At 36.7% G+C, this 26487-nt stretch overlaps 2 protein-coding genes across 2 annotated transcripts; both read right to left on the minus strand.

Moving 5' to 3' along the window:
* Nucleotides 1–8918: 8918 nt before the first annotated feature.
* Nucleotides 8919–12698, minus strand: LOC126706620 (glycosyltransferase BC10-like). Its single transcript, XM_050406159.1, has 2 exons — nucleotides 12032–12698; nucleotides 8919–9648 (listed from the first exon to the last, which is right to left on the minus strand). The coding sequence occupies exons 1-2, from the start codon at nucleotides 12635–12637 to the stop codon at nucleotides 9004–9006; spliced, it is 1251 nt and encodes a 416-aa protein (XP_050262116.1). The 5' UTR covers nucleotides 12638–12698; the 3' UTR covers nucleotides 8919–9003.
* A 6118-nt stretch (nucleotides 12699–18816) lies between these two features.
* LOC126713868 (glycosyltransferase BC10-like) lies at nucleotides 18817–22387 on the minus strand. The gene is made up of 2 exons (XM_050413788.1): nucleotides 21811–22387; nucleotides 18817–19478 (listed from the first exon to the last, which is right to left on the minus strand). Exons 1-2 carry the CDS (start codon nucleotides 22366–22368, stop codon nucleotides 18834–18836), a joined length of 1203 nt encoding a protein of 400 aa, XP_050269745.1. The 5' UTR covers nucleotides 22369–22387; the 3' UTR covers nucleotides 18817–18833.
* Between the last annotated feature and the right edge of the window lie 4100 nt (nucleotides 22388–26487).

A 26487-nucleotide genomic window follows, 5' to 3' on the forward strand; every position in this document is an offset into this window, starting at 1 on the left:
AGAAAACCCATGTTGAAGGGAGGGGATTTTTAGTAGGAAGAATATCATAACAGAGCCATTAGAACTTTGTAAAATTTAAGAAAAATAGAGGAACGTCTCCCGGTATCCCAGAAACAGCCACTATAACACATACTTGGATTCAAAAGGATTCAAACTTTGCAAGTCTTAGAGGCTTAGATAGCCATCAAAGTTTGTAATTTTTGAGTTTATTTGAACCTTATATCACGTCTTAGTGAGCACATTTGTAATCCACAATTAAGAAAAACTAATGAAGTATTTCTTATTAATTTGAGGATCCCTAACAATTGTTTTGTGTATTTCCTAATTACTTTGCATTCCTTTTGCATGTTTTCATTGTTATTCAATACAAATATTCTCATTCGCTAGTTTATGTGTATTGAAGGAAGCTTGTCTTGTGCACCACTTAGTTCTTAAACAGCCATTTTAGCTGTGGTGAACCAAGCCCAGTCCACCAAAATACAACTATTTGGCCCAGGATCCTTGGGCCTGTGTGCTAAAGAAAAAGGTATTCTCACACATATTGAAAGGATAGCCAAGGAAAACACAGGGAAGAACTCTAGAATCAAACTTTAACTTATGAACAGAAGGAGTAGAGACAAAACATAAACAACCAAACACCCTAAGATGACTAAAAGAGGGTTGTTTATTGAAAAGAAGTTTAAATGAAGACTTGTGGTTTAACAAGGGTGCAGGAAATCTATTAATGAGATAGTTGGCTATAAGGATGCAATCACCCCAATAAGCTAAAGGGAGATTGGACTGTAACCTGAGAGATCTAGCAACATTCAAAAGATGTTGATGCTTCCTTTCAACCATAGAATTTTGCTGTGGTGTATAAGCACAACTCTTTTGATGTACAATACCATGAGTACTATAGAAATCAGGTAAGGAGAATTCAGGAGCATTGTCTGATCTGATTGCCTTAATACCAGTGTTAAATTGGGTGGAAATCATGTTATAAAATGAAATTAAAAGATGTTTAACATCTAATTTAGCTTTCATGAGGTACACCCAAGTCGACTTGGTGGCATCATTAACAATAGTAAGGAAAAACTTAAAGCCATCATTAGTGCAGACAAAATATGGACCCCAAACATCCACATGAATTAAAGAGAAAGGTGCATTACACAAATTGTTATGAGAAGGAAAAGACAATCTCTTTTGCTTAGCCAAAGGGAAAATGGTACAAACATCAATACATTTTGTAAAGAAAGAAGGCAGTACATTCTGTAAAAATGTCATTTTACTCAAAGAAGGATGCCCTAATCTAAAATGCCACAAGATGAACATATCTTTATTTGAAACAAAAGATGAAAAAGCTGATTTGAAGGACTTGTTGGTGGAAAGATGATTTGACAGAGAAGGTGTAGTCCTAGAAGTGCATTTCTGCAGCAAGTACAAACCATTTTGGACTTCACCCATTCCAATCATCCTCCAACAAGAAAGGTCCTGAATGAAACAAAATTGGGACAAAAACACAAGACACAAAGTCAAGCTTTGAGTGAGTTGACAAACAGACAAGAGATTGAATGAGAAAGAAGGAACACAAAGAACATGTTCAAGAATAAGAGAATTGGAAAGCTTAACAATTCCAATGTGAGTGACGTGCAAATTCACCATTAGGCAATTAAACAACACAATGAGTAACAGTAGTGTAAGACTGAAAAAGAGAAATAGAACATATTATATGATCACTTGCTCCTGTATCCATGACCCAAATTTCATTACCCAAAGCAGTGCTATTCACAAGTTTTATAGAAAATATGGAATGCTTGAGATTACCTGCTAGGGGTGTGGACTGAGAACTTGAAGCTCGATTGAAAGAAATATGATTAGCCATAGCAACAATGTTATTCTAAGCATCAGTCCCTCTAATCATAGCAAGTAAATTCTAACATTGCTCCATTGTAAAAGGAAAAGCTTGTTGTGTGATGAGACTTGGTTGGCCCTTGGCTTGGTCTTGTATCTAGGAGGATAACCATGGAGCTTGTAACACTTCTCCATGGTATGACCATGCAATCCACAGTTGCTGCAAGTAGGTCTTTCCTTACCTTTCTTAAAGGTCTTGGATTCAAAATTTATTGCCTTTGCTGCAAGAGTTGTGGACTCCACAAAAGGACCATTGTTGCTGCCGTCCAACTGATCTTTACTTTTCATCTTGAATTAGCAAAGAGTACACATTCTCAACTGATGGAATAAGATCCATTAACAGAATTGGACATCAAATGTGAGAGAAAAAATCATTAAGACCCATCAAAAGCTGGATAATTGCTTCTTTGTGATGAAGATTAGAGATTTTCTCATTCACATGACACACACACTGCTCACAAGAATAGATAGGAAGTGGCTCATAATTTTGTATCTCATCCCATAAAATTGAGAGACTAGTGAAGTAATCACTCACATAAAGTTCACCTTGAACTTATTCTTGATCCTGAGAGCTCTCTCCATTGATCATGCCCATGTAGGGTAATGCTCTCCTCCAATCAGTGGTTGTGATACAAGTATATTGCATTAATTGGAAACGATGGTACAACTATGTATGTATATACAATAGAAAAGGAAAATAGGGGAAGTAACTAACTAACGGATTTTCCCTCCAAAACCTAACAAGACTAACAAACTCTTCACACGTGCTATCCACACACTTAGTACTTAACATATACACAGTAATGGAAAACTACATGCCATTTTGTACAATACACAACAATTATAAATCAACATTGTCATTTAGGCTAGTCTTCTTTGATGATTTCCTTCTTCCCTTGATCTTTGCCTCTATCATGCTTCTTACTATCATTCTTCTTCTTACTATCTTGACAATAAATAATGTTTATTTTCTTCATCTCTCAAAATTTAGCGGACATTCCTCCATATTGAAATTTAAACATTTGATAGATATCATAGTTATTAATCTTTAATTATCTTGAAATTTTGCTAGCTAAAGAGTATAACATTCCGTTTTTTTTGAAGTAAAATATTTTTCAAAAAATGTTTTCCCATTTCTAGTTGTTTGTTTACATGTAAAATGTGGTCAAACATGTAAAATATTTTATGTTGACCATAAATTCTTTTATAAAAAGTTGTAAAATGTTTTACCTTTAAAAATTTGGTAAAACATTTTTTCAAGAATACACAGTGGCTTCCTCTCACACCATTTAATGGATAGGTCACCAGTTCGGTGGGTTGGGCAGCCAATGCTAGTAGTTTAGTTGCTAGAGCTGCCAATCTAGTGATCAATGTTGGCGGCCCAATCACTGGAGCTACCATTTTGACGACTGGTGTCGGTGGTGCAGTGGTTAAACTAGTTGTTCCAATGACCAGTTCCAGGGTCTGGTGGTTGCACGGAGCCATTGTTCCGATGACCAGTGTTAGAGGTCCAATAAGTGAAGCCATCGTTCCGGTCACCAGTATTAAGGGTCTGATCATTGGAGATTCAGAGAAATCACTTTGGCGGTGGTCATGGTAACTCAGTCGATCACCAGAGCCACATTCCTTGCAATTCGATTAATCTTCGACATTAGCAACTTCGATGGCTGAGCCATCGGTTTTAGTGTTTTGCTTAAAATTTTGTACTTTTCATTGTTACACTTAATCTTCTAATTTCCATTACAAATATGGAATGAGTATTTTCAAAACTAAGTTTCATAACAAAATGGAAGATAATATTTAATGGACACTTTGATTTTGTATATTAATTGAAGATGAGTTTTTAACATACTCTATGATTTTATACATTGAAACAGAAATTGCTACGACATTTAGAAAGGAATTAATCATCTATGATCTTCTAGATTAAATAGAATGTTGAACATAATTTTGATAGATATTTGCATTGCAATATATGAATAAATAGTTATTTTGTGTTTTTTCATTTGTTAATGTTAACATGTATAGTGTTGTGGGCTTTAGGTCCAACTAGATTACCTGTATAGCACACATTCTTGTACTACACTCTTATTTGTACTGTACTCATATGCCTCCTATATAAAGGCACTCATGTATATTCTTACATGCTTGAGAAATACAATATACAATCATTCAGTATTTCTAACATGGTATCAGAGTCACTGCTCTGACCTTTTCTTAGCAGTCTTGTCCTTGTTGGTGTGACTCCATTCTCAACATCGCTTCCGCCATCACAATCTCTCGCCGTTGAACCTCCAACATCTTCTAGCCATCGTCCTTGGGTTCTGGACCTACAGTCGTCGTCGTTAAGGAGTTTCACACTGCACAGACCACTGCCCTTTACATCACTGCTGCAAATATTGCTCCGATTACATTTGTGAAGGTACCACTGAGATCGTCAATCTACACATTCGTGGAAGCCTCGACTCCATTGGAGACAGCATGCACCCCCACACGTTGCTCAAAGGTTCCGTTCCACAGCTCACGCGCCCTACGCGCCTTCTACGCGCCTCCACGCGCCATTGCACAACTGGGTTTCTCCTGACGCGCTCCCACGCGCCGCATCTCCAGGTCATGCGCTCTCACGCGCTTACACGTGCCTCAACCCTCCCGCTGACGTCATCCACGTCTGCCTTAGTTGCGCCGTTGCTAACGTCATCATTTGACTTCTAAGGGTTTGACCGTTGACTTTAGCAGGTTTGACCGCTGACAAGGGTTGACCGTTGACTTTTTGCCAAGGTTGACTTTTTGCAGTTCAGGTGCTCCTTATCCAGTTTTTCGTGTAGATTTCATTTTTGCAGTCCATTTTTGGATATTTTTCTTCTAATGAAGAATAAGGACAAGTCTTCTTCCTTTTGCAACAACCATCGCCGACAATCCAGCAAACAATTTTGCAATTTTTGTAAACGTTTTGGCCACAATATTGAGACTTGCTATCATCGCAACAAATCAGCTATTTTAATTTCTGCTACTACTATTGCTAATACTGAGAGTGTCCAACCAATGGCTCCCGTCTCTGCACAGTGTCAGTCTTCTGGATCCACTCTCACCATTTCCAGAGATGACCTTATAAATATCATCGTTAATGTCATTCGTATGGTTGGTAATGCATCTTATTCCTCTTCTCTCTCAGCTTTATCTGATATGTCTCCTACCTCTTGGCTTATGGATTCTACTTGTTGCAATCACATGATACCTCACTCGTCTTTATTTTCTGAACTTAAACCTGCACCACACCCTTTTAATATTCGCATAGCAAATGGTTCCACAATGTCTGGTCATAATATAGGTTCTGTTTCGACCTCCAACCTCTCAGTTCCTGGGGTCTTTAATGTTCCTGACCTTTCTTACAATTTATTCTCTGTGGGACAATTAGCTGAGTTGGGTTATCGCATTATCTTTGATTATTCTGGGTGTATTGTGCAGGATCCAAGGACGGGACAGGAACTTGGGACCAGTCCCAGAGTTGGGCGTATGTTTCCCATGGACAACCTTCGTCTTCCACTTGTTGCTCTTGTTTTTGTTGCTGCAGTTTTTTCTGTTCCCTCCCTTGCACTTTGGCATGTTCGACTTAGTCACGCATCTTCCTCTCGAGTATAACAATTGGCTTCTAAACGTTTGTTAGGTTCAGTGTCTATAGAAAATTTTGATTGTGTCTCATGTCAATTAGGAAAACAACCAGCTTTTCCTTTCAATACTAGTGAATCAATATCCACTGATATCTTTGACCTTATTCATTCTAATGTTTGGGGGCCTTCATTTGTCTCTAGTATTGGTGGGTCTCGCTATTTTGTTGTCTTTGTTGATGATTACTCTCGCTATAGCTGAATTTTTAATATGAAACATCGTTCTGAATTATTGGAAGTATATTCTAATTTTGCAAAAATGGTTGAAACTCAATTTTCCAAATGCATAAAAAATTTTCGATTTAATAATGCTCATGAGTACACTCAATATGCTTTCCAAGCTGTTTTGCATTCCTATGGCACTATTCATCAACTAACTTGTCCAGGTACCTCTCAGCAAAATGGTAGAGCCGAACAAAAATTTCGTCATATTCTTGACACTATTTGTGCTCTCCTTCTCTCTGCCAAAGTTCCTGCTCCTTTTTGGAGCGAAGCTGCTCTTCATGCTGTTCATGCTATTAATCGCATTCCAAGTCCTGTTATCCAAAATCAAACTCCATATGAGCGCCTTTTTGGGTCACCTCTAGACTATCACCATCTTCACTCCTTCGGTTCTGCTGGTTTCGTTCTTCTTCAGCCACATGAGCATAACAAACTTGAGCCTCGGTCAAGACTTTGTTGTTTTCTTGGCTATGGCAAAACTCAAAAGGGGTATCGGTGTTATGATCCTGTCTCTCATCGTCTTCGTATCTCCCGCAATGTTATCTTTTAGGAACATCGCCTTTTAGGAACATCGCCTTTTTGTCGAGCTCTCTCACTTCCGTGCCTCCCTATCTTCCTCCTCTATCTTAGATCTTTTTCCAGATGAGGTACATATTCCTTTTGTAGCTGCTCCTAATCCTCTTGTAGTTGCTCCTGATTCTCTTGTAGACTTCTCTGTCCAACCACCAGATATCATTGATCCCTTTCCTAGTTCAACCTTTAATGAACAGGTCAAAGACGAGCTACCTAACCCCAACCCTGAGCTTGGGTCCCCTGCTCTTGCTCCGCCTGAAGATCTTGCATAAGACATTCCACCTCGTCACTCAACTCGGGTAAGATCAATTCCTGCACATTTACTTGACTATCATTGTTACACTACTCTTGTTACACTACTCTTGCTACACTACACGAGCCTCACACCTATCGTGAGGCTTCCACTGACCCTTTATGGCAGATTGCAATGAAAGAGGAACTTTATGCATTATCTAAAAACCATATTTGGGATTTGGTGACACTCCCCCCTGGGAAATCTGTGGTTGGTTGTAAGTGGATCTACAAGATTAAGACTCGCTCTGATGGGTCCATTGAGCGATACAAAACTCGTCTCGTTGCAAAAGGTTTTACACAGGAGTATGGGATTGATTATGAAGAGACCTTTACTTCAATTGCTCGTATCTCATCTGTTCGTACCCTCTTAGCTGTTGCTGCTGCCAGTAAATGGGACATTTTTCATATGGATGTCAAAAATTCATTCCTTAATGGGGATTTAAATGAAGAAGTTTATATGCAACCTCCTCTTGGTCTCTCTGTTGACTTTAATAAGGTTTGTCACATTCGACATGCACTTTATGGCCTTAAACAAGCTCCACGAGCTTAGTTTGCCAAATTCAGCTTTACCATCTCTCGCTTGGGTTACATGGCCAATCATTATGATTCTGTCTTATTTCTTTGTCGCACTGACAAAGGCACTATTTTACTTCTCCTGTATGTAGATGATATGATCATAACTGGTGATGACCTCAGTGGCATTCAAGAACTCAAGGATTTTCTCAGTCAGCAATTTGAGATGAAAGATCTTGGACATCTCAGCTACTTCTTAGGTCTTGAAATCACTCATTCTACATATGTACTTTATATTAATTAAGCCAAGTATGCCTCTGAACTCTTGTCTCGAGCTGGACTCACTGATAGCAAGACTGTTGACATTCCAGTTGAGCTTAATGCACATCTGACTCCCTCAAGGGGGAAACTATTGTCTAATCCCTTTCTTTACAGACGCTTGGTTGGCAGCCTAGTTTATCTCATTGTCACTTGTCCAGACATTTCCTATGCTGTTCACCAGGTGAGCCAGTATCTTCTGCTCCACGATCGACTCGCTATGCTGCTGTTTTGCGTATTCTTCGATACCTAAAGGCACTCTCTTCCGCGGTCTTTTCTACTCTGCTCAGTCTCCTTTTATTCTCCGTGCATTTTTTGATGCTAATTAGGCAGGAGATCCCACTGATCGCAAGTCCACCACTGGTTATTGTTTTCTTCTTGGTTCTTATTTGATTTCTTGGCGAAGTAAGAAACAAACTCATGTGGCCCGTTCTAGTACTAAAGCAGAATATCATGCCCTTGCTGATACCACATCTGAGCTCCTTTGACTACGATGGCTTCTCAAAGACTTAGGTGTGTCTACATCCTCTGCTACTCCTCTTTATTATGACAACCAGAGTGCCATTCGTATTGCTCACAATGATGTCTTCCATGAATGGACTAAACACATCGAGATCGATTGTCATTTTATCTGTTATCATCTTGTCCATGGTGCTCTCAAGCTGATCTCAGTCTCCTCTAAAGATCAACTTACAGATATCTTCACTAAGTCACATCCTAAAGGACGCCTTCGTACTTTGGTTGACAATCTTAAATTAGTCTCACATCCACCTTGAGTTTGAGGGGGGTTGTTAACATGTATAGTGTTGTGGGCTTTGAGCCCAACTAGATTACTTGTATATCACACATTCTTGTACTACATTCTTACTTGTACTACATTCTTGCTTGTACTGCACTCATATGCCCCTTATATAAAAACACTCATATATATTCTTTCATGCTTGAGAAATACAATATACAATTATTCAGTATTTCTAACAGTTAAAATTTTGTTGATCGATAGGTGCTTATTTGGATCATCATAAAAAAAATTTAATTCATATTTCGGCCCCATCAATAGAAATCCTGGCTTCGTCCCTACACTTGAGAGTGCAAAAGTTGAGTTCTGACATGATTAGAAATATAGATAAAAGTATGTGTTTTCCTTTTAACGATAAGGCTGATTCTTTTGATATTAATTATTACCTTACAAAGGTTCAAATGTAAAATGGTAAGAAAAAACTTTGCTCTTATGTTAGGAAGGCTCTCACCGAGTTTGTTTCCAAAAAGAATGTTTTGGATACCATCATGCTAACTGAAGGCCTTCTTGTACTGATTTTCTCATATGGGATGATTTAATCATAAACATTGTTAAAGCATATAAACAATTACTTATAAAAAATGCTTATAAATTATTCTCTCCGTGCATAGAAGGACATATATATATATATATATATATATATATATCCAAGATTGAAATTTGAATGGAATTATATGATTTACTATCACTTTATTTAATCATATAAATATTAACGATGTTTGAAAAACTCTATGGCTCTAAACCAAGCAACAATGGAGCAACCCTTAACAAAGGCTCCAATGCACTAGGTAAGAATTTCCTAGCAAACAAGAAACATATTTTTGTAGTATTTCCATTATAAGGACATGTTGATCCAAATCGAATTTGATTCAAAAACTCATCAGTGATAGCACTCCATCCAAATTTTGCAGGATGAGGGCCACCCCTCGACCAATCAACCCATGTAATGCTTCGATTCGAGTTGAACTCTGAGTACAACAAGTTCACAAGTGTTGGAATATAATGTTCATCCATGTAACAGGGCATGAGACAATGTTTTTGAAAAATAGGGTAGTATTTGGTGTCAGACACAATGTGCATGGCAAGGTGACGGTGCACTTCAAACCATTGAGCCCCTTTTCTCCAGTCTGTGATGTTTATAATGGGCCACATATGGGGACTATATCGACCACGGCCTGCCTTCCGTGGGTCGTCGAAGGAACCTAGGAAGCTCAAATGCGAGTCCATGAGGTAGTTATAAATGATCTTGAAGTTGAATAATGGAATGCAAGATTCTGAGAGCAATACAAATCTTTGATTGGAGATGTCAAGTAGGGCATTTGCTAATAGGCGTCTCTCTGCATCAATCATTGAGGATGTACCCCAATACACTGGCTGCAAAAACAAATTAATGATGCTCATATAATTTTAATTTATGAAAAAAAAAATTAACTAATTATTTATAGTTTAATACCTTAATTATTGCTTACGTGAATATGAAATATTTTTAATTTGTAAATATTCATGGAGCAGGGATATGTAGGGGGATGGACATCTTTAATTTCTTTATATATATACTGACTCTCGCTTTCACTTACGCCCCTCCTCTTCTTTCTCATCTCTCATACTCTTATCAACGTTGACACCTCCATTACAATTAGATGGTTCTAGAGAGAGACATAATGCACCCACAATCCTACCCTGTCAGTGGCCCCCAAAATTTTGAAACTGTTTTTAGGTCATACGTATATTTTTAATTTTTAAAGTTTGGGCATTAAAAAAATTTAAGTTGCCCCCTCTTCCCCAAAAAAAAACCAGGGGAAAAAATTGTTGAGAAATTCTAGTAAGGTACTTGTATTATTTATTAAAATGATATTTTTAAAGATTTTGATCTCCCAAAAAGTATAACTACCCCCTAAAAAATTAAATTAATCTTTTGGGAACTTAAAAAAAAAAACACACAGTAACTCATAAAAATAATAACATTACAAATAGATAAAAGCCTCACTCAAATCCATTGTTTTTATAAAGATTACATGTCAAATATTTAGTGGTTCTAATATAGTTATATTTATGGCATGTGGCTAAAGAAAATTCATTCTCAAATCAGAAACAAAATTACTATTTGGTATGAGTAACAAAAATGTTGTCTAAGGAATTTCAAGTTTTATCAACCTAATTCCAAGTTCCAACAATGCAATTTTCAGACTATGTGCTCAATACTTCAATATGCTTAGTTTATGTAATTTTCTTTAGTAGTCAAATATTTTTTTCCCTACTATTTTGTTGATTTTTGGAACATGAAAGAGTGCAAAGTCATGAAAAGAAAATTTATTATTTTTTTGGAGAGATTTATTGAAAAAATAAATTGTTAAAATAGTTTTTTTGTTGATGTATTGCTTTGTTATTTATGGGTCAAAATAACTATTATATACCTGGAACCTAATATATTCTACATGTTTGTTAGGATTGTGAATGAAAAATGGATTTAAGAGGGTAAAAGTTTCAATAAAAAAATAATTATTTCATTCATGTGATTAAGGCTAAAAGTATACTATAAATATTAATATATAAATGATCAATTTAAGTTCTTATACAATACTTATAGATTTTTAATTTACATAGTAAAATATTACTTATTCAATTGTATATATTTATGTATATATTACTTATCTATTCCACTTTCTTCTTCTTTTCTTTTTTATTTTATTTTATTTTATGCTCCACAAATCACAACTTGCCATGTATTATTTTGACTTTTCTTATTGCCAGCCATGTGTTTTTTTTTTTATGTTACTTATAAAATAACCAAAATTGAAAATTGAAAAAGTCAAACACATGACATATTGTAATTTTTTTTTTTGAGAATGCATGACATATTGTAATTAGTAGAATATAAATTGTATATATTTATGTATATATTACTTATCTATTCCACTTTCTTCTTCTTCTTTTTATTTATATTTTATGCTTCACAAATCACAACTTGCCATGTATTATTTTGACTTTTCTTATTGCAGGCCATGTGTTTTTTATTTTATGTTACTTATAAAATAACCAAAATTTAAAATTGAAAAAGTCAAACACATGACATATTGTAATTTTTTTTTTTTTTTTTTTGAGAATGCATGACATATTGTAATTAGTAGAATATAAAGTGAAATATAAAAAGATGTGACAGAAAATTTGAATTTATCAATAATATTGTCTATTCTCCTTAATAAGGAAAAATAGAGCTCAAAAATCCTCCCCCAACTTGTGTAAAAATTAAATTTTATATAAAAAAAAGAATCATTCTCTTAAATACATTTGCTGATCAAACTAAACTTGATGGTGATAATTCTAATGGTGGTGATGGAGGAGCTTCTTTATTTATAGTTTTAGCCCAAGAGTAAAAAAATTCCTCTAATTTTCTCTTATTTTTAGCTAAATTTAAGACAACCGTAACATTTATTTGATTTTAGAATGCCACATGTTTAGATCTAAATTAAAATTAGAGAATATTGGAGAATTCAATAGAAGAAAATTTCATCCCAAATTTCTGAATCTTAGAAGGTACTCCACCTCATCGTATTGTCATGCTTGGAAACACGTAAGGGCAATTGATTGTGTGTATATCGTTTTTGTCAATCAAATTAAAATTTGAATTATTTGTTTTTTTTTTTTGTTTTTTTTTTAATGATTTTCATTTTCTTGGTTGACGAAGCTCTATTCAACATCAATTATAAAAAAGAATAATCACCCAGCGACAATTTTTTTTACTCAAGAAACATATTACCTGGCTAGGGATTCTTCTACCACAGAAGATAGAATCTTGAGGCTCTGAATCATTGAAAGAAGGATTTGCATGCACATATATGGAGTAAAAGCCTTCATGCCCTTTGAAAAACTTTTCCCACAAGGTTGCCAATGGCAAGGGCCCTTTTGTCAAGAACATGAAAGCCACCTTTGGAACCTGCCGGCCAGGCAGTTCTGTTTGTGGAACCATTAATGCTTTCTGGAACAACTCTTGGTCACTCATATTATGAGTAAGGAGCTCCTGTTTTTTCAGCAAAACACTTGTATAGTTGGATGCCCCATTTGCTGATTCAACTAAACTTGATGGCAATGATTCTATTGGTGGTGGTGGAGGTGGTGGTGAAGGAGGCGGAGGCAGTGGTGGTGTATGTAGTGCTGGCGGTACTAGTACTGTTGATGATATTGGTGAAATATTAGAATATGTTGGGACTTGTAATAAAGGCAATAAGCTTTTGAGGTATAGACAAGTCAAAAATCCAAACGTCAAACCAATAACAAAGAAGAAAACTTGAAAGATACGGCTTGATTGTATTTGGAAACAGAAGGCGTTATAAATCCTTTGCCATAGATGTTGCTCATTTCCCATTGTTACCACACACTGACACACAGGAGATAGATAGAGGGGTCGGGGGTGAGAATTAATTAAGAGATTGTTATAGTAGCTTAAATTGCTAAAGCGAATTAAACGCTTATAGCTCAAGTAATGGTAAACTTTTTCGTTATCATCATTAGTTTATTCTATATTGCATGTTCTACATTGCATTTGTAGGTAGGTAACATCTACAGGATGAATTAAGTAAGAGGAATTTGTATCAAAAGGAATTTAATTAGGTTGCACTCAAACCTTTTGGAAATTCTAACCCAGTTCTAACGGACCAAATAAACCTGAAGATCTTAAAGATATATATATATATATATATATAAAAAAAATAAAGGATAATTATCAATTGTAGGCAGGGTAACAGGAGAATTCCACACACAGTCTCCTACGACGTCGCATGACTTAGCTTCTTGTATCTCACGTTAAGCAAAGGCCAGGGCATGTTCATATACTCTCCTTGCTAAGCTCCTCATTCATCTGCTTCTTCTCTATCCAAATAAATTACCCAGCCTTGATTAATTGATTTGAAATGATTCGGCCATATAAAGCAACAAAGAAAGTATATATGAGTTTATTAAAATAAAAATAAAAATATATAGAAATAAAAACAAAAAAACAAAGAAGAAATGTATCGAATGAAATATTGTAAGTATTGATTATTATTAAAAGTCATGAAACCAAGTCAACCATGAAAAAAGTTCCCTATAAAATTTTGCAATTGAGTTTCTACCATTTGGGATGGATATTTAGCTGGATAAAACTTATTACACTTAGGTGTAGAGGTGTTCACCAAACCGCATAAACCGCACAAACTGTAAAAACACACCAAAATTGCCCATAAAATGGCATAACTATACCGCATCACAAGTAATAATGCACCGCATGGTGCAGTGCAGGTTTTATAATAAGAAAACCGCACAAACTGCACCCTCTTAATTTATATATTAATAGATTTATTTATTTTTAATATTAAATATATTATTAATAGTTTAATAACTCTAGTTTTCCAAAAAAAAAAAAAGTTTAATAATCCTAACAAGTGTTGACTAGAAAAGCCAATCCAAAATAAAGAAAAACTAACTCAATAATTTAAAACTTGGCCAAAAAAAGGGAAAAAGTTTTGGGTTGAGTAGGAAAAACCCAAAATTTGAAAAATATATTGACTTCAAACTGCATCTTATATATAGTATCGCATATGTGATTGCAAAAATGAGGTGCGGTGCGGTTATGGTTTTGACTAAACTCTAAACCGCACCACACCGCACCGCAAATGTGACCGCAAAAATAAGGTGCAGTGTAGTTATAGTTTTAGCTAAACCGTACCGCAAAGTGCGATGCTAAAAATGGCCCAAAACCACAATTTTTTCTTTCCGCTGTTACAGCTACGACAAAAAGGTCAAAACTAACTTTAAAAGCAAATAGACTAATGGATATATGACATGCTTCTATGTCTTCACTAACTTTTCAACAAGGTTACCAATTCATTTAAGCTCTAAAAATAAGTCATTATTGTGCATATAAAAAATGAAAATTTGAAATTGACTATTAAGTGCTAAGAAATTTGTCTCAAAAAAATCAAATGAATAGAACTCTTTTTGTTGGACATTTTCTTTTTGTTTGAAAAGGGCTTATTATATTGTTAAGGGGACTAACATTTGAGCCAAAAAAAAAAAAATTTAAGGTGGTTACAATTTTTTTTTTCAAGGGTAGACAAATCATAAAAATTTTAAAATATTATATATATAATTTTTTTTTTCTAGGTTAGGATGGTATTGTAACTACCCTGCCTTCAATGTAGAGCTGCACTAATGATTGATCATAAACTTCTTCTTTTTTTAATTTTTTTTTTTGGTGCTAAAAATCATGAACTCTTTGATATTTAAGTGAGTGGTGGAGAAAAATAAGATACAACAGTGAAGCATGTGTGGTAGTTAAGAGAGTAAATATTGTTTAACCCTTCACCTAGTGGGATTGATGGGGTATTTACTATTTATAGATGGTGTTTGCGTTATTCCCTATGAAAGGAATGATTAGGAATGGCAAAAACAACCTGACCTGTGGGTACCCGACCCGACCTAACCTGCGAAACAGTAAGGTTGAGTTTGGGTTTCAAAAATTAAACCTAAAAGGGGTTCGGGTCGGGTGCGTATATGTGTGTGTGTGTATATATATATAAACCCTAATTAAATACAAACTTTTCCTAAATTCTAACCCTAAATTCCTTACATTCACTCTCACTCTTTCCCTCTTTCAGCCACCCTCTTTTTCTCTCCCTCACTCTCACTCGAAGTCTCGCAAGTGCCCTGCCTTTCGGCCGCTGCTCCCTTTTTCACCTCGCCGGTCCCTCCTCCCTGCCTCCCTCACCTCACCACAGCTGGTAGACGCCGCTTTTCCTCCCTCACCTCACCAGACCCTCCTCCACTTCACAAGGCCATAACTCTCTCATCTCCTCCCATCTCGCACAATCCATATCCCTCATTGATGAGCAGCGATCTTGAATCCAATTGATGAATAGTGATCTTGGGGTTTTGGTGGCTACTCTAGTCTCGATGAACATGATCTTGGTCTTTTTGTTTTTGGGTTTTTGATCTAGATTGATGAACATGATCTTGGGGTTTCTTTTTTGGGTTTTTTGTTCTAGGTTTATGGAGGTTTATTTTGGCTTTCAGATTTGTCATGGCTGGGCGGGGCCCAACAAGGCAGGTTTGAGGGTTTAAAAAAAAAACCCCGGTTATTAAACGGGGTGGGTTTAGGTTTCGAGGGTAGGCCCGCGAAGCGGGTTCAGGCATAACAAACCTGCCCCAAACCCGACTCGTTACCAACCATAGGAATGATGGCTTTTGTTTGTCATTTCTCTGCCTCCTATTGACTGAAATGACTAGTGAGAGTTGCTACTCCCACATGAGATAAAAGTCGACTAGTGACAAGCCCACATCCTGAGGTTGGCTGAAGTGAATGATAACCAAGATGCTTCGTGAGTCATGCATCCCTACTTTTGGGCTAGGCTAGACATACCTTTATGTCAAATATCATTAGTGCTTGCCTTAATTAGTGGTTAAGAGTATTAAATATTGATCAGTGACTTACAAGTATGGTGAAACTTCCTAGATAAGTCTAAGACAAATCCTAGGGGTTCTTGACCCATTAACTAGGTTGAGGCCCGAATCGAGTTTGTGGTTGGTTTTTCCTTTAGCCAAAGCTATTAATACCGAGATGGTTGGATCTTAAACCAATGTCCAGAGCCAAGCTCATATCATATATGCCTAGTGGATTTTGAATAGGGGTGTCAAATTGGTGGGTTTGGAGTGGGCATAATTATGTTGGGTACATAAAATCCATTTACCCATTTATTGCCCATTTAACTAATTACTTCTAACCCAGACCAAACCTAACTCAATTATTATGGTCAAACCCCAACTCACCTAATTACCCAATAATCAAAAATACCAAAATGTCCCTTAAACTTAAAAATGACCAAAGTACTCTTAAAATCCTTTAAAATTACCAAAATAACCCCCTAAACCTATAAAAAGACCAAATATGATCAAAAACCATTGCAAATTACTAAACCCCCCCTACCCCTAAAACCTAAAAAATGACCAAAATACCCTCATAAACCTAAAAAATGATCAAAATACCCTTAAAACTAAAAAATTACCAAAATATTTTCGAAACCTAAAAATTGACCAAAATACCCCCTTAAACCTGAAAATAACCAAAATACCCCTAAAACTTAAAAAATGACTGAATTACCCCCGAAACCTAAAAAATGACCAAAATACTCCTGAAACCTAAAAATTACCAAAATACCCCCTAAACCTAAAAAAATTACCAAAATACGGACCTAAAAAATGACCGAAATATTCCTGAAACCTAAAAATGACAAAAATACCCCTGAAACCTAAAAATTAACCGAAATACTACCTAAATCTAAGAAATGACCAAAATACTCCCCGAAACCTAAAAATGACCAAAACACCCCCCCCCCAACCCCAAAAATTACCAAAATACCCTTGAAACTTAAAAAAATTATCAAAATACCCTTAAACCTATAAAATGACGAAAATACCCCCAAACCATTAAAATGACCCAAATATACCCAAAACCTCTAAAATGACCACAAATAACCAGAAACCTATAAAATTACAAAAATACCCTAAAACCTCCAAAATGACAAAAATAACCCTCAAAAGATCTAAAATGACCAAAATGCTACTAATCCAATAAAATGAACAAAATACTCTTAATGCCTCTAAAATTACCAAAATAGAGGTTTGGGGTATTTTGGATGTTTCAAGGGTATTTTCGTCAAATTAAAGGTTCTAAGAGTATTTCAGTCATTTGTAGGTTACGAGGGAATGTCACTAATTTTTTAGGTTTTAGGGGTGTTTAGTTAATTTTTAGATTTTGGGACTATTTTGGTCATTTTCTAGGTTTTGGACGTCTTTTAGTCATTTTTTATGTTTGGGGATATTTTAGTCATTTTTTAAGTTTCAGGGGTATTTTAGTAATTTTTTTAGGTTTAGGGGGGTATTTTGGTCTTTTTTTTTTTAATGTTTAGGAGGTATTTTTGTCATTTTTTAGGTTTGGGGTGTATTTTTATTGTCTTATAGGTTTTAGGGGCATTTTTTTTCATTTTATAGTTTTTAGGGTAATTTGGTCATTTTTTAGGTTTCAGAGATATTTTGGCCATTTTTTTAGGTTTATGGGTTATTTTGGTCATTTTTAGGTTTCGGGGGTATTTCAATCATTTTTTAGGTTTCAGAGGTATTTTGGTTGATTTTTAGGTTTTGAGGGTATTTCGATCATTTTTTAGGTTTAGGGGGTATTTTAGTCAATTTTTAGGTTTAGGGGAGTATTTTGGTCATTTCCTAGGTTTAGGGGGGTATTTTGGTAATTTTTAGGTTTAGAGGGTATTTTGGTCATTTTTTAGGTTTAGGGGGTATTTTGATAATTTTTAGTGGTTTTGGGGTATTTTAGAGTTGGGTGATTTGTAGAAATGATACTTTGATCATAATTGGGTCTAATTGGGTGCCCATTTAAAACCCAATAAACATTAATGTTAACTGGGTTTTGTAAGAGCTAGGACCCAGGTAATTGGGAACGACCCATGCAACCAAGGCCCAAGGTTGGCCCGGGTAGCAAAGGCTATCCTAGGAAATAGAAACTGGCTCAATATTGTAGGGATAGGCCCAGCCCAATGACAAGTGTGCAAGGGTTCAAAGATTAACATTCAGGGGAGTCCTATTGTGTTCAAGACAGGTTAGGCCCAATATCGACTAACAAGCCAAGGGGGAGGCTGATGAGGGGACGGTCAAATTCAGGTCGATCCCCGATTACTGTTAGTGCCTTTGAGAAGTTTGCTACCGAAACGCTATTTGGCATCTAGAACAAGTTTCAAGAAAATCCTTAGAAAAAATAATTAATTTTTCCTTGGGATTCTAAGCAAAAGTGGGATTACGTGGGAAATGATGAAAAAGTAAGTATTTGAACCCCCACTAAGAAGAGACTATAAAAAGGGAGGGAGGATGAATAGTAAAGTGGTTCTGAGAGGAAAAAAGGGGGGAGACAAAAGGAAGGTGAGGGCAAGTTGAAAGAAAGGGAGAAGAAAAACCAGAGGGTGGGTGAGAACTGGGCCTAGAATCATGTGAGTAAAAGAGATTTGGCTGTCAAGGCAGCGTTTGAGGCAACTATCCGTAGGAGTGCAAGGAAACCCACCAACAAGTAAATTGGGTGCCCAAGTCCTTTGTCCCTGAAAACATCACTCTCGAGTTCGGGCACCACGGGTTTAATTGGGTTAATACCCATTTAACCCAATTAATAATTGGGTGGGTAAATGGGTTTGAGTTGATTTTGCCACCCCTAATTTTTAACCAACCATCACTGTGAGAGATGGATCCAAGGGCGCCTAACCCATTTTAGTTTGTATCTGGATTTGTAGGGCACCCATGACTAGGATAGTAAAACTTACCTCTCCAGCTTCACATTTAAAGTGGGATGGCTCATATGATTTATATTCTTAAACATTTTTAAAGCGTATAAATAATTACTTACTAGAAAATCTCATACATTTTCTCTCCATGTACAGAAGGAAATAAATCCTATTGAAATTTAAAAGGAATCATATGATTATCATTACTTTAAATTTAATCATATAAGCTTTAACAATGATTGAAAAACTCTATGGCTCTAAACCAAGTAACAATGGAGCAACCCTTAACAAAGGCTCCAATGTACTAGGTAAGAATTTTCTAGCGAACAAGAAACATATTGATGTTGTATTTTCATTATAAGGACATGTTGATCCAAATCGAATTTGATTTAGAAACTCATCAGTGATATCACCCCATCCAAATTTTGCAGGATGAGGGCCACCCCTGGACCAATCAACCCATGTAATGCTTCGATTTGAGTTGAACTCTGAGTACAACATGTTCGCAAGTGTTGGAATATAATGTTCATCCATGTAACAGGGCATGAGACAATGTTTTTGAAAAATAGGGTAGTATTTGGTGTCAGACACAATGTGCATGGCAAGGTCACGGTGCACTTCAAACCATTGAGACCCTTTTCTCCAATCTGTGATGTTTATTAAGGGCCACATTTGGGGACTATATCGACCACGACCTGCCTTCCTTGGGTCATCGAAGGAGCCTAGGAAGCTCAAATTTGAGTCCATGAGGTAGTTATAAACAATATTGAAGTTGAATAATGGAATGCATGAGTCTGAGAGCAAAACAAATCTTTGATTGGAGATGTCAAGTAGGGCATTTGCTAATAGGCGTCTCTCAGCGTCAATCATTGAGGATGTACCCCAATAGACTGGCTGCAATAAGAAATGTTGCACGCATATTAGTTTATGAAACTACTAATCTTTTTTTTTTTTTTTTTGGTTAAATGAAAACTGCTAATCAATATCTTGCTGCCCATGCGAATATGAAATATGCTCTGCAAATGTACATGTACAAACAAGAAATATTAATGACAAAATGCCTCTATCTTGTCTTGGCTCACTTAACTCGTTCGTTCCGGGTTTTTTTTTTTTAATTGTATTCTTATCATTGTCCCTCCTCTCTCTCTTCTCTCTCATTCTTTTTAGAGTTTACACCCCATTATTGATGTCTCTAAATTAAAGTTTTCTCTAGTGACACCCCAGATCTGATTTGGATATAATCTAAGTATGTGTTGTATAGGTGTGTGATGAGTCTTATATCGAATATTTACTGGATAAATCTAAGCTTTATTAACAATTATAAGGATAGATTTGGGCTTTGTTTTGAACACTCATCTTGATCAACTTAATTACAGGTAGACTCACACAACCAAAAAGATTAAAGATCTCCCAGTGGCCAAACTGGTCATAATCAACTTTTGGATAGTCAAATTTATTATCAAGTTGAAGATTCATCAAGACGTACGTATCAAGGACCAAACTAATCAAGACTCCAGTAGTTCATTGAGTAATGTCACCCTAAAGCTATCTATGTTTGATTTTCTCCACTTTAATGGCCCTTATAATTCCTACGATTTGGATTTATTAGATTTCACATAAGGAAAATGTTTCTTTAGTTGTTTATCATTTTAGAAGAGAGGCGAACTTATGGTATTAGACTGTTAGTTACTCAAGAAGAAGACAAACTTGAATATTTTTAAAAAATAAATAAATAAATAAGGAAAGAGAGAGCCCTTCCCAAAGGTTACCCTTGATGACATGGGTAAAATTAAGGATGAGGAAATATTATTTGCCGCTACTTTATTTAATATTGTTCTTTTTTTTTTTTTTTCTTTTTCTTTTTTGGATCGAGTTGGCCGGGTAAATAGATAAGAGCAAGATAGCTAGTGGCGGAGCTAGAAGTATCTTTAATATTGTTCTTCTCTTTTTATATGGATTTGAGTTGGGTAAATAGATAAGGGCAAGACAATAGTGACGGAGCTAGAAATATCTCTAGAGAGGAGGGTGTGGGCTGGGTGAAAGCTAAATATATATATATATATATATATATATAAATAAAAGTAAATCCAAAATATAACTTTTATAGACACAAAAAATATGTTTGTAACATTTTTCTTGAAAAAAAATGTTTGTAACATGATTAACAAATGCTATTTTATTACATACAACATAAATTTAAACTAAAGATTTTTTAACTCCCAAGTCCTAACCATGATTTCTTACCGTTTTCTCCAAAAAAAAAAAAAAAAAAAAGAAAAGAAAAGAAAAGAGAGTCCTAACCATGAAATCTACATTTATCATTTCTTTTAAAAGGAAAAAAAATGTCCATAATCCATATCTATAATTTTCTAAATTGAAAATTAAAAATATTAAAAAAAATAAAGAAGGGTTTAATTAAAAATATTTAATTACTAATTTTACTCATAGATTTCTAGGAGGTGTTATTATGGTATAAGAGTTATTAGAGGAAAAAAATAGTGTCTTAAAATGTATAAAATTTTCTTTTCTATTTTTTATGAAGTACATTAAATACACTTTGAATTAATGAGTTATGTATAATATAAGAGTAATTATTGGAAACAAAAATGATGAATTAGTCATCTAACTAGATGATTCTCAACCAAAAAAAAAAAAAAAATCATCTAAATAGATGTGTTACATGTTTTTAAATATATATACACACACATATATATATATATATATATTTTTTTTTTTTCCTTTTTTTCCAAAGGGGACAATTGCTCCCCCTAGCCCTAGCTACCTCCCCCCTCCACCATCGGGGTAGTATAAATTGTTAGGTTAGTCTTCAAATGAATCTTATCACTTGTAGTAGATGAGTTTCTTTTGAATTTGAATATTATGTTTATGTTGTAAAGAAATATAAATTGATGTTGAACAGCAATGCAAGCCGAAAAATATTATTATTGGGTAAAATTTTACTTTGAATGCTGTTTTCACAATAAGAAAACCCTGTTTGGATTTTATCCATTTTTTGAGATGCCCTCCCGTAACATTCTGCGGGCTCATTCCTAAGAGTAGCACTATGCTTTTGTGTGTTTATTGTTTTTGTTAATCAAACCAAATTAATTAGCATGCTTTTTCTTTGGTTGGATGCTTTCCTTTCCTTGATTAATCATGAAGTTATATTCAACATTCATAAAAACAATAATGAGTCATAGACAATTTTATGGAAGAAACACCTTACCTGGCTAGGGATTCTTCTCCCATAGAAGATAGAATCTTCAGGCTCTGAATCATTGAAAGAAGGATGTGCATGTACATATATGGAGTAAAAGCCTTCATGCCCTTTGAAAAACTTCTCCCACAAGAGAGAAAAAGGCAATGGCCCTTTTGTCATAAACATGAAGGCCACCTTTGGAACCTGACTGCCAGACAGTTCTGTCTGTGAAACCATTGATGCGTTCTGGAACAACTCTTGGTCACTCATATTATGAGTAAGGAACTCCTGCTTTTTCAGTGAAACTCTAGCATAGTTGGATGTCCCATTTGCTGATTCAACAAAACTAGATAGCAATAATTCTAATGGTGGTGGTGGTGGTGGTGATACTGTTGATGATATTGGTGGAAGAGTAGAGTATGTTGGGGCTTGTAAAGAAACCAAGAAGCTTTTGAGGTATAAACAAGCTACAAATCCAAACGTCAAACCAAAAACAAAGAAGAAAAATTGAAAGATATGACTTGATTGTAATTGGAAATAAAAGGCCTTGGAAATCCTTTGCAATAGATGTTGCTCATTTCCCATTGGTAACCACACAGAGTTGAGATAGATAGAGGGAAAGAGAAATAGAGAATTAATAAGAGATTGTTAATAGTTTAAATTACAAAAGCCAGTTGAAACGCTTGTAGTTCAAGTAACGGTGGACTTTCTCGTCATTACGTTATACTGTATCACATGTTTTGTAGTATTATTAGTTGTGGACTAGTGCGTACGTAGGTAATATCTATATGTATTTCGAGGAAGAGGTCCTCCAGGCCGACTTCGCCATTCTTTCTTAATGAAATTACAGTTTCCTTCTTTAGATTTTTTTTTTTTTTTTTAAGTAATATTTATATAGCGAATATAAATTATCTATCCTACTTTTTGTATTCTATTTTATACTTACAGTTATTACTTGCCATGTATTCTTTATACTATCTTTATAAAATTAAAAAATTAAAGTTCCACTTAAAAAAAAAAAAAATTAAATGGAAGTTCCACTTTATACTTCACAAATATGACAATCACAGCTTGCAATGTATTTCTTATATATATATATATATATATATATATATTTTTTATTATAAAATTGATAGGGGAGCAGAAAATTAGTCTAACTCTGGTTCGCCCAAAATTGTCGTCCAGAGCCAATTTAGCAAGTTCGACCTGGAATCACCCCAGAAGAAGTAAAAGCGTTTATGGACAATAATACTACTCTTGATTAGTGAAGTCTCCCATGGACGATAAAGTCATCCATGATGAAGGTCGTCCATGGACGACCTTCAGATGTCCATGGACAACCAAACAGTCCTCCACCAGACAGATGACTACGCAACACTTAGAACTTTTGACTCTCTGTAGCGGTTACCAAACCCGCAACTATCTCAACGAATCCATCAAATAAGTTAACTCCCGTTAGCGGTTACAATATTAGTAGCCGTTGAGGAAGTTAACTCCGGACTCGTTGGCTTCCACAAATCTTGGGGAGGTTATTGGACAAATAACCGTCCCCAGGGTCCCTATATAAAGGACCAGTCTGAACCCGACAAAGGTAAGAATTTCTCTGAGACATTATTCCCAAATACTTGGAATTCCCTTCACTGCGAGACTAGCTTCTTCATCGGAGAGGGTTTGGCCGGTATTCTCCGGCCTCCTCTTTGACTGTTTGTTTCTTGTAGGCCTTCCATCGCTTCAGTAGCCCACCGAAGCCAGATCATCTACCTTACTGATTCGGAGCGATATCAGTTGGCGTCGTCTATGGGAAAGAGAGATTGTTTTGCAACTTTCTTTTCTGTGAAAAAAGGTTAGGATGGTCAGGACCAGGTCGAGGGCTACTAGCCCAGGCCGTCAGGGAAGCAGAGGCGCTTCAAGTGATCCCCAACGCGATCGCCAATCCACACCAGTCATGCAGACATCGTCTATTCAACATGTGCAATCTATAGCGGCTGTAATGGCGGAGTTGACTCGCCAAAACCAAGAGTTAAGAATGGAGATCAATCAGAGAAGACAGACACGTGAGGAGCGTGAAGGACAAACACAAGGCCACGGCGATAAAGAAAATCCTGAGATTGGAAGTCAATTAAGAGGCACCACTTCACGGACGGTACCACACTTGAAAGAAAAAATGGACCAAATGAAGAGAGTAATGGAGGAAATGAAAGAGAACATGAGGAGGACGAATCCTATAGAAGATTTGGTCCACAGAACCGACTCTCCCTTTACGGCTTCCATCAACGGTCATCCTCTACCATCAAAATTCAAATTGCCTTCCCTGGATTCGTACGACGGAACGCGTGACCCGTTTGACCACATTGCTACTTTCAAGACAACTATGCACCTTCAAGGGGTCCCTGATGAAATCATGTGTAGAGCCTTCCCTACCACCCTTAAAGGCCCGGCGCGAGTTTGGTTCAACAAAATACCTCCAAGTTCTGTAGGTTCTTTCGAAGAGTTAAGCAAACTGTTTGTTAACAACTTCATCGGGGGACAGAGACATAAGCGTTCTTCGTCCAGCTTGCTGACCATAGAGCAAGGGGAGAACGAAAGCCTGCGGTCATTCATCACTCGCTTCAACAGAGAAGCCCTTAGTGTGGACGAGGTGGACGACAAGCTTCTACTGGTAGCCTTCCACAACGGGATTAATTCTGATTTATTTATCCACAAGCTATATGAGAAGGAGCCTCAAACTATGGCTGAGCTCGTCCATTGGGCTCAGAACTTCATGAATGCAGAAGATGTGATCATAGCCAAGAAGAGGAAAAGAGCTGAAAGGATGGAAGCACATCCAGCACGCCACTCAGAACAAGGCCCTCGTCCAAAGAAGGGACGGAAGGAAGATAAGAAGGAACGAGATAACAGGAAGACAGGTGCTTTGGGAAGAAGCCAGAACTATACGCCCCTAAATGCTCCACTTGATTAGGTGCTCATGCAAATCAAAGACGACCCTTCCCTAAAATGGCCAGAGAAGATGAAGGGAGATCCCAATAAGCGCAATAAGAGTAAATATTGTCGCTTCCACAGGGACCATGGGCATGACACGGACTAATGTTATGACCTGAAGCAGCAGATTGAGAATCTTATCAGACAAGGAAAGCTGAGGCACTTCGTTGGAAGGGATCATAGAGATGAGAAGTTGAAAGGAAAAATGGAGGAATCGTCCCGGCCCCCACTAGGAGAGATAAGGATTATCGTTGGAGGAAACTCGATGGGGCAATCTTCCAAGTCGAAGAAGACATATCTCAAAGTGGTGCAAAACGTCCAGCTCTCTGGATGATCACCAAGGACGAGATCAAGGGACGAGCCGGCCATTTCTTTCACCGACGAAGATGCTGAGAGGATCCATCACTCGCATGACGATGCGATTGTCATTACTCTGCTTATTGCAGATTATACATCCAGGAGAGTGTTAGTTGACAATGGAAGCTCAGCGAACATATTGTACTACCTTGCCTTCCAACAGATGAGGCTTGGGCGGGATCAACTTTGTCCAGTTTGCACACCACTGATAGGGTTCGGAGGAATGAAGGTACAGCCCGTAGACACCATTACATTACCAGTAGTGGTAGGGTCATACCCGCAGCAGATAACTAGGGAAGTCAATTTCCTCGTGGTGGACTGTTCGTCTTCATACAATGCCATTATTGGAAGACCAACTCTGAATAGTTGGAAGGCGATAACATCTACCTACCATCTATCAGTCAAATTCCCTACGGAGTACGGGATAGGGCAAGCACAAGGAGATCAGTTGGCAGCTAGAGAATGCTACTTAGCCATGATGGCTTTGGACGAACAGGTGCAGACAATGAGCATTGAGGAAAGAAGGATTATTGCAGAGCCCACAGAGGTATTGGAAGATGTTCTTTTGCAAGAAGATGATCCCGAGAAATTCACCAGAATTGGAACAAGTATGAAGGAGAAGGCAAGAAAAGACCTCATCCAGTTCCTGAGAAAGAGTATCGACGTTTTTGCATGGAGTCATGAAGACATGCCAGGAATCGACCCAAGTGTGATCACTCATCGATTGAATGTGTACCACTTTTTTAAGCCTGTTCGTCAGAAGAAGAGGGTATTCGCTCTCGAGCGGGATAAGACGATCAAGGAAGAGATTCAGAAACTGACCACTGCATAGTTCATTAAGGAAGTCTATTACCGGGATTGGTTAGCCAATGTGGTGATGGTGAAGAAAGCAAATGGAAAGTGAAGACTGTGCGTAGATTTCACTGACTTGAACAAGGCATGTCCCAAGGATAGTTATCCTTTGCCACGCATTGATCAATTGGTGGACTCTACGGCTGGCCATTAGTTGCTGAGCTTCATGGACACCTTCTCAGGATACAATCAGATCAAGATGGATGAAGTTGATTAGGAAAAAACTTCCTTCATTACCAGCCAAGGCTTGTTTTGCTACAAAGTGATGCCCTTCGGTTTAAAGAACGCAGGGGCAACTTATCAAAGGTTGGTAAATCACATGTTTCGTCCACAGATAAGACGGAATGTGGAGGTTTATGTCGACGACATGCTTGTGAAGAGCATAGACGAGGGAAGCCATCTAGACGACCTACAGGAAACCTTTGAAACACTTCGGCGATATAAGATGAAGTTGAACCCAAGTAAGTGTGCATTCGGAGTATCGTCAGGAAAGTTTCTGGGGTTCATGGTTTCGCA

Source organism: Quercus robur, chromosome 2 (assembly GCF_932294415.1).
Source record: "Quercus robur chromosome 2, dhQueRobu3.1, whole genome shotgun sequence".
Lineage (NCBI taxonomy): Eukaryota > Viridiplantae > Streptophyta > Magnoliopsida > Fagales > Fagaceae > Quercus > Quercus robur.

What these genes read in the sequence shown, in the direction of transcription:
- LOC126706620 (XM_050406159.1), bottom strand. Translation starts at nt 12,637, where the DNA reads ATGGGAAATGAGCAACATCTATGGCAAAGGATTTATAACGCCTTCTGT. An exon ending in GTAGAAGAATCCCTAGCCAG is followed by an intron (nt 9,649 to 12,031) that starts GTAATATGTTTC and finishes TTGTTTTTGCAG; the next exon opens with CCAGTGTATTGGGGTACATC.
- LOC126713868 (XM_050413788.1), bottom strand. Translation starts at nt 22,368, where the DNA reads ATGGGAAATGAGCAACATCTATTGCAAAGGATTTCCAAGGCCTTTTAT. An exon ending in GGAGAAGAATCCCTAGCCAG is followed by an intron (nt 19,479 to 21,810) that starts GTAAGGTGTTTC and finishes TTCTTATTGCAG; the next exon opens with CCAGTCTATTGGGGTACATC.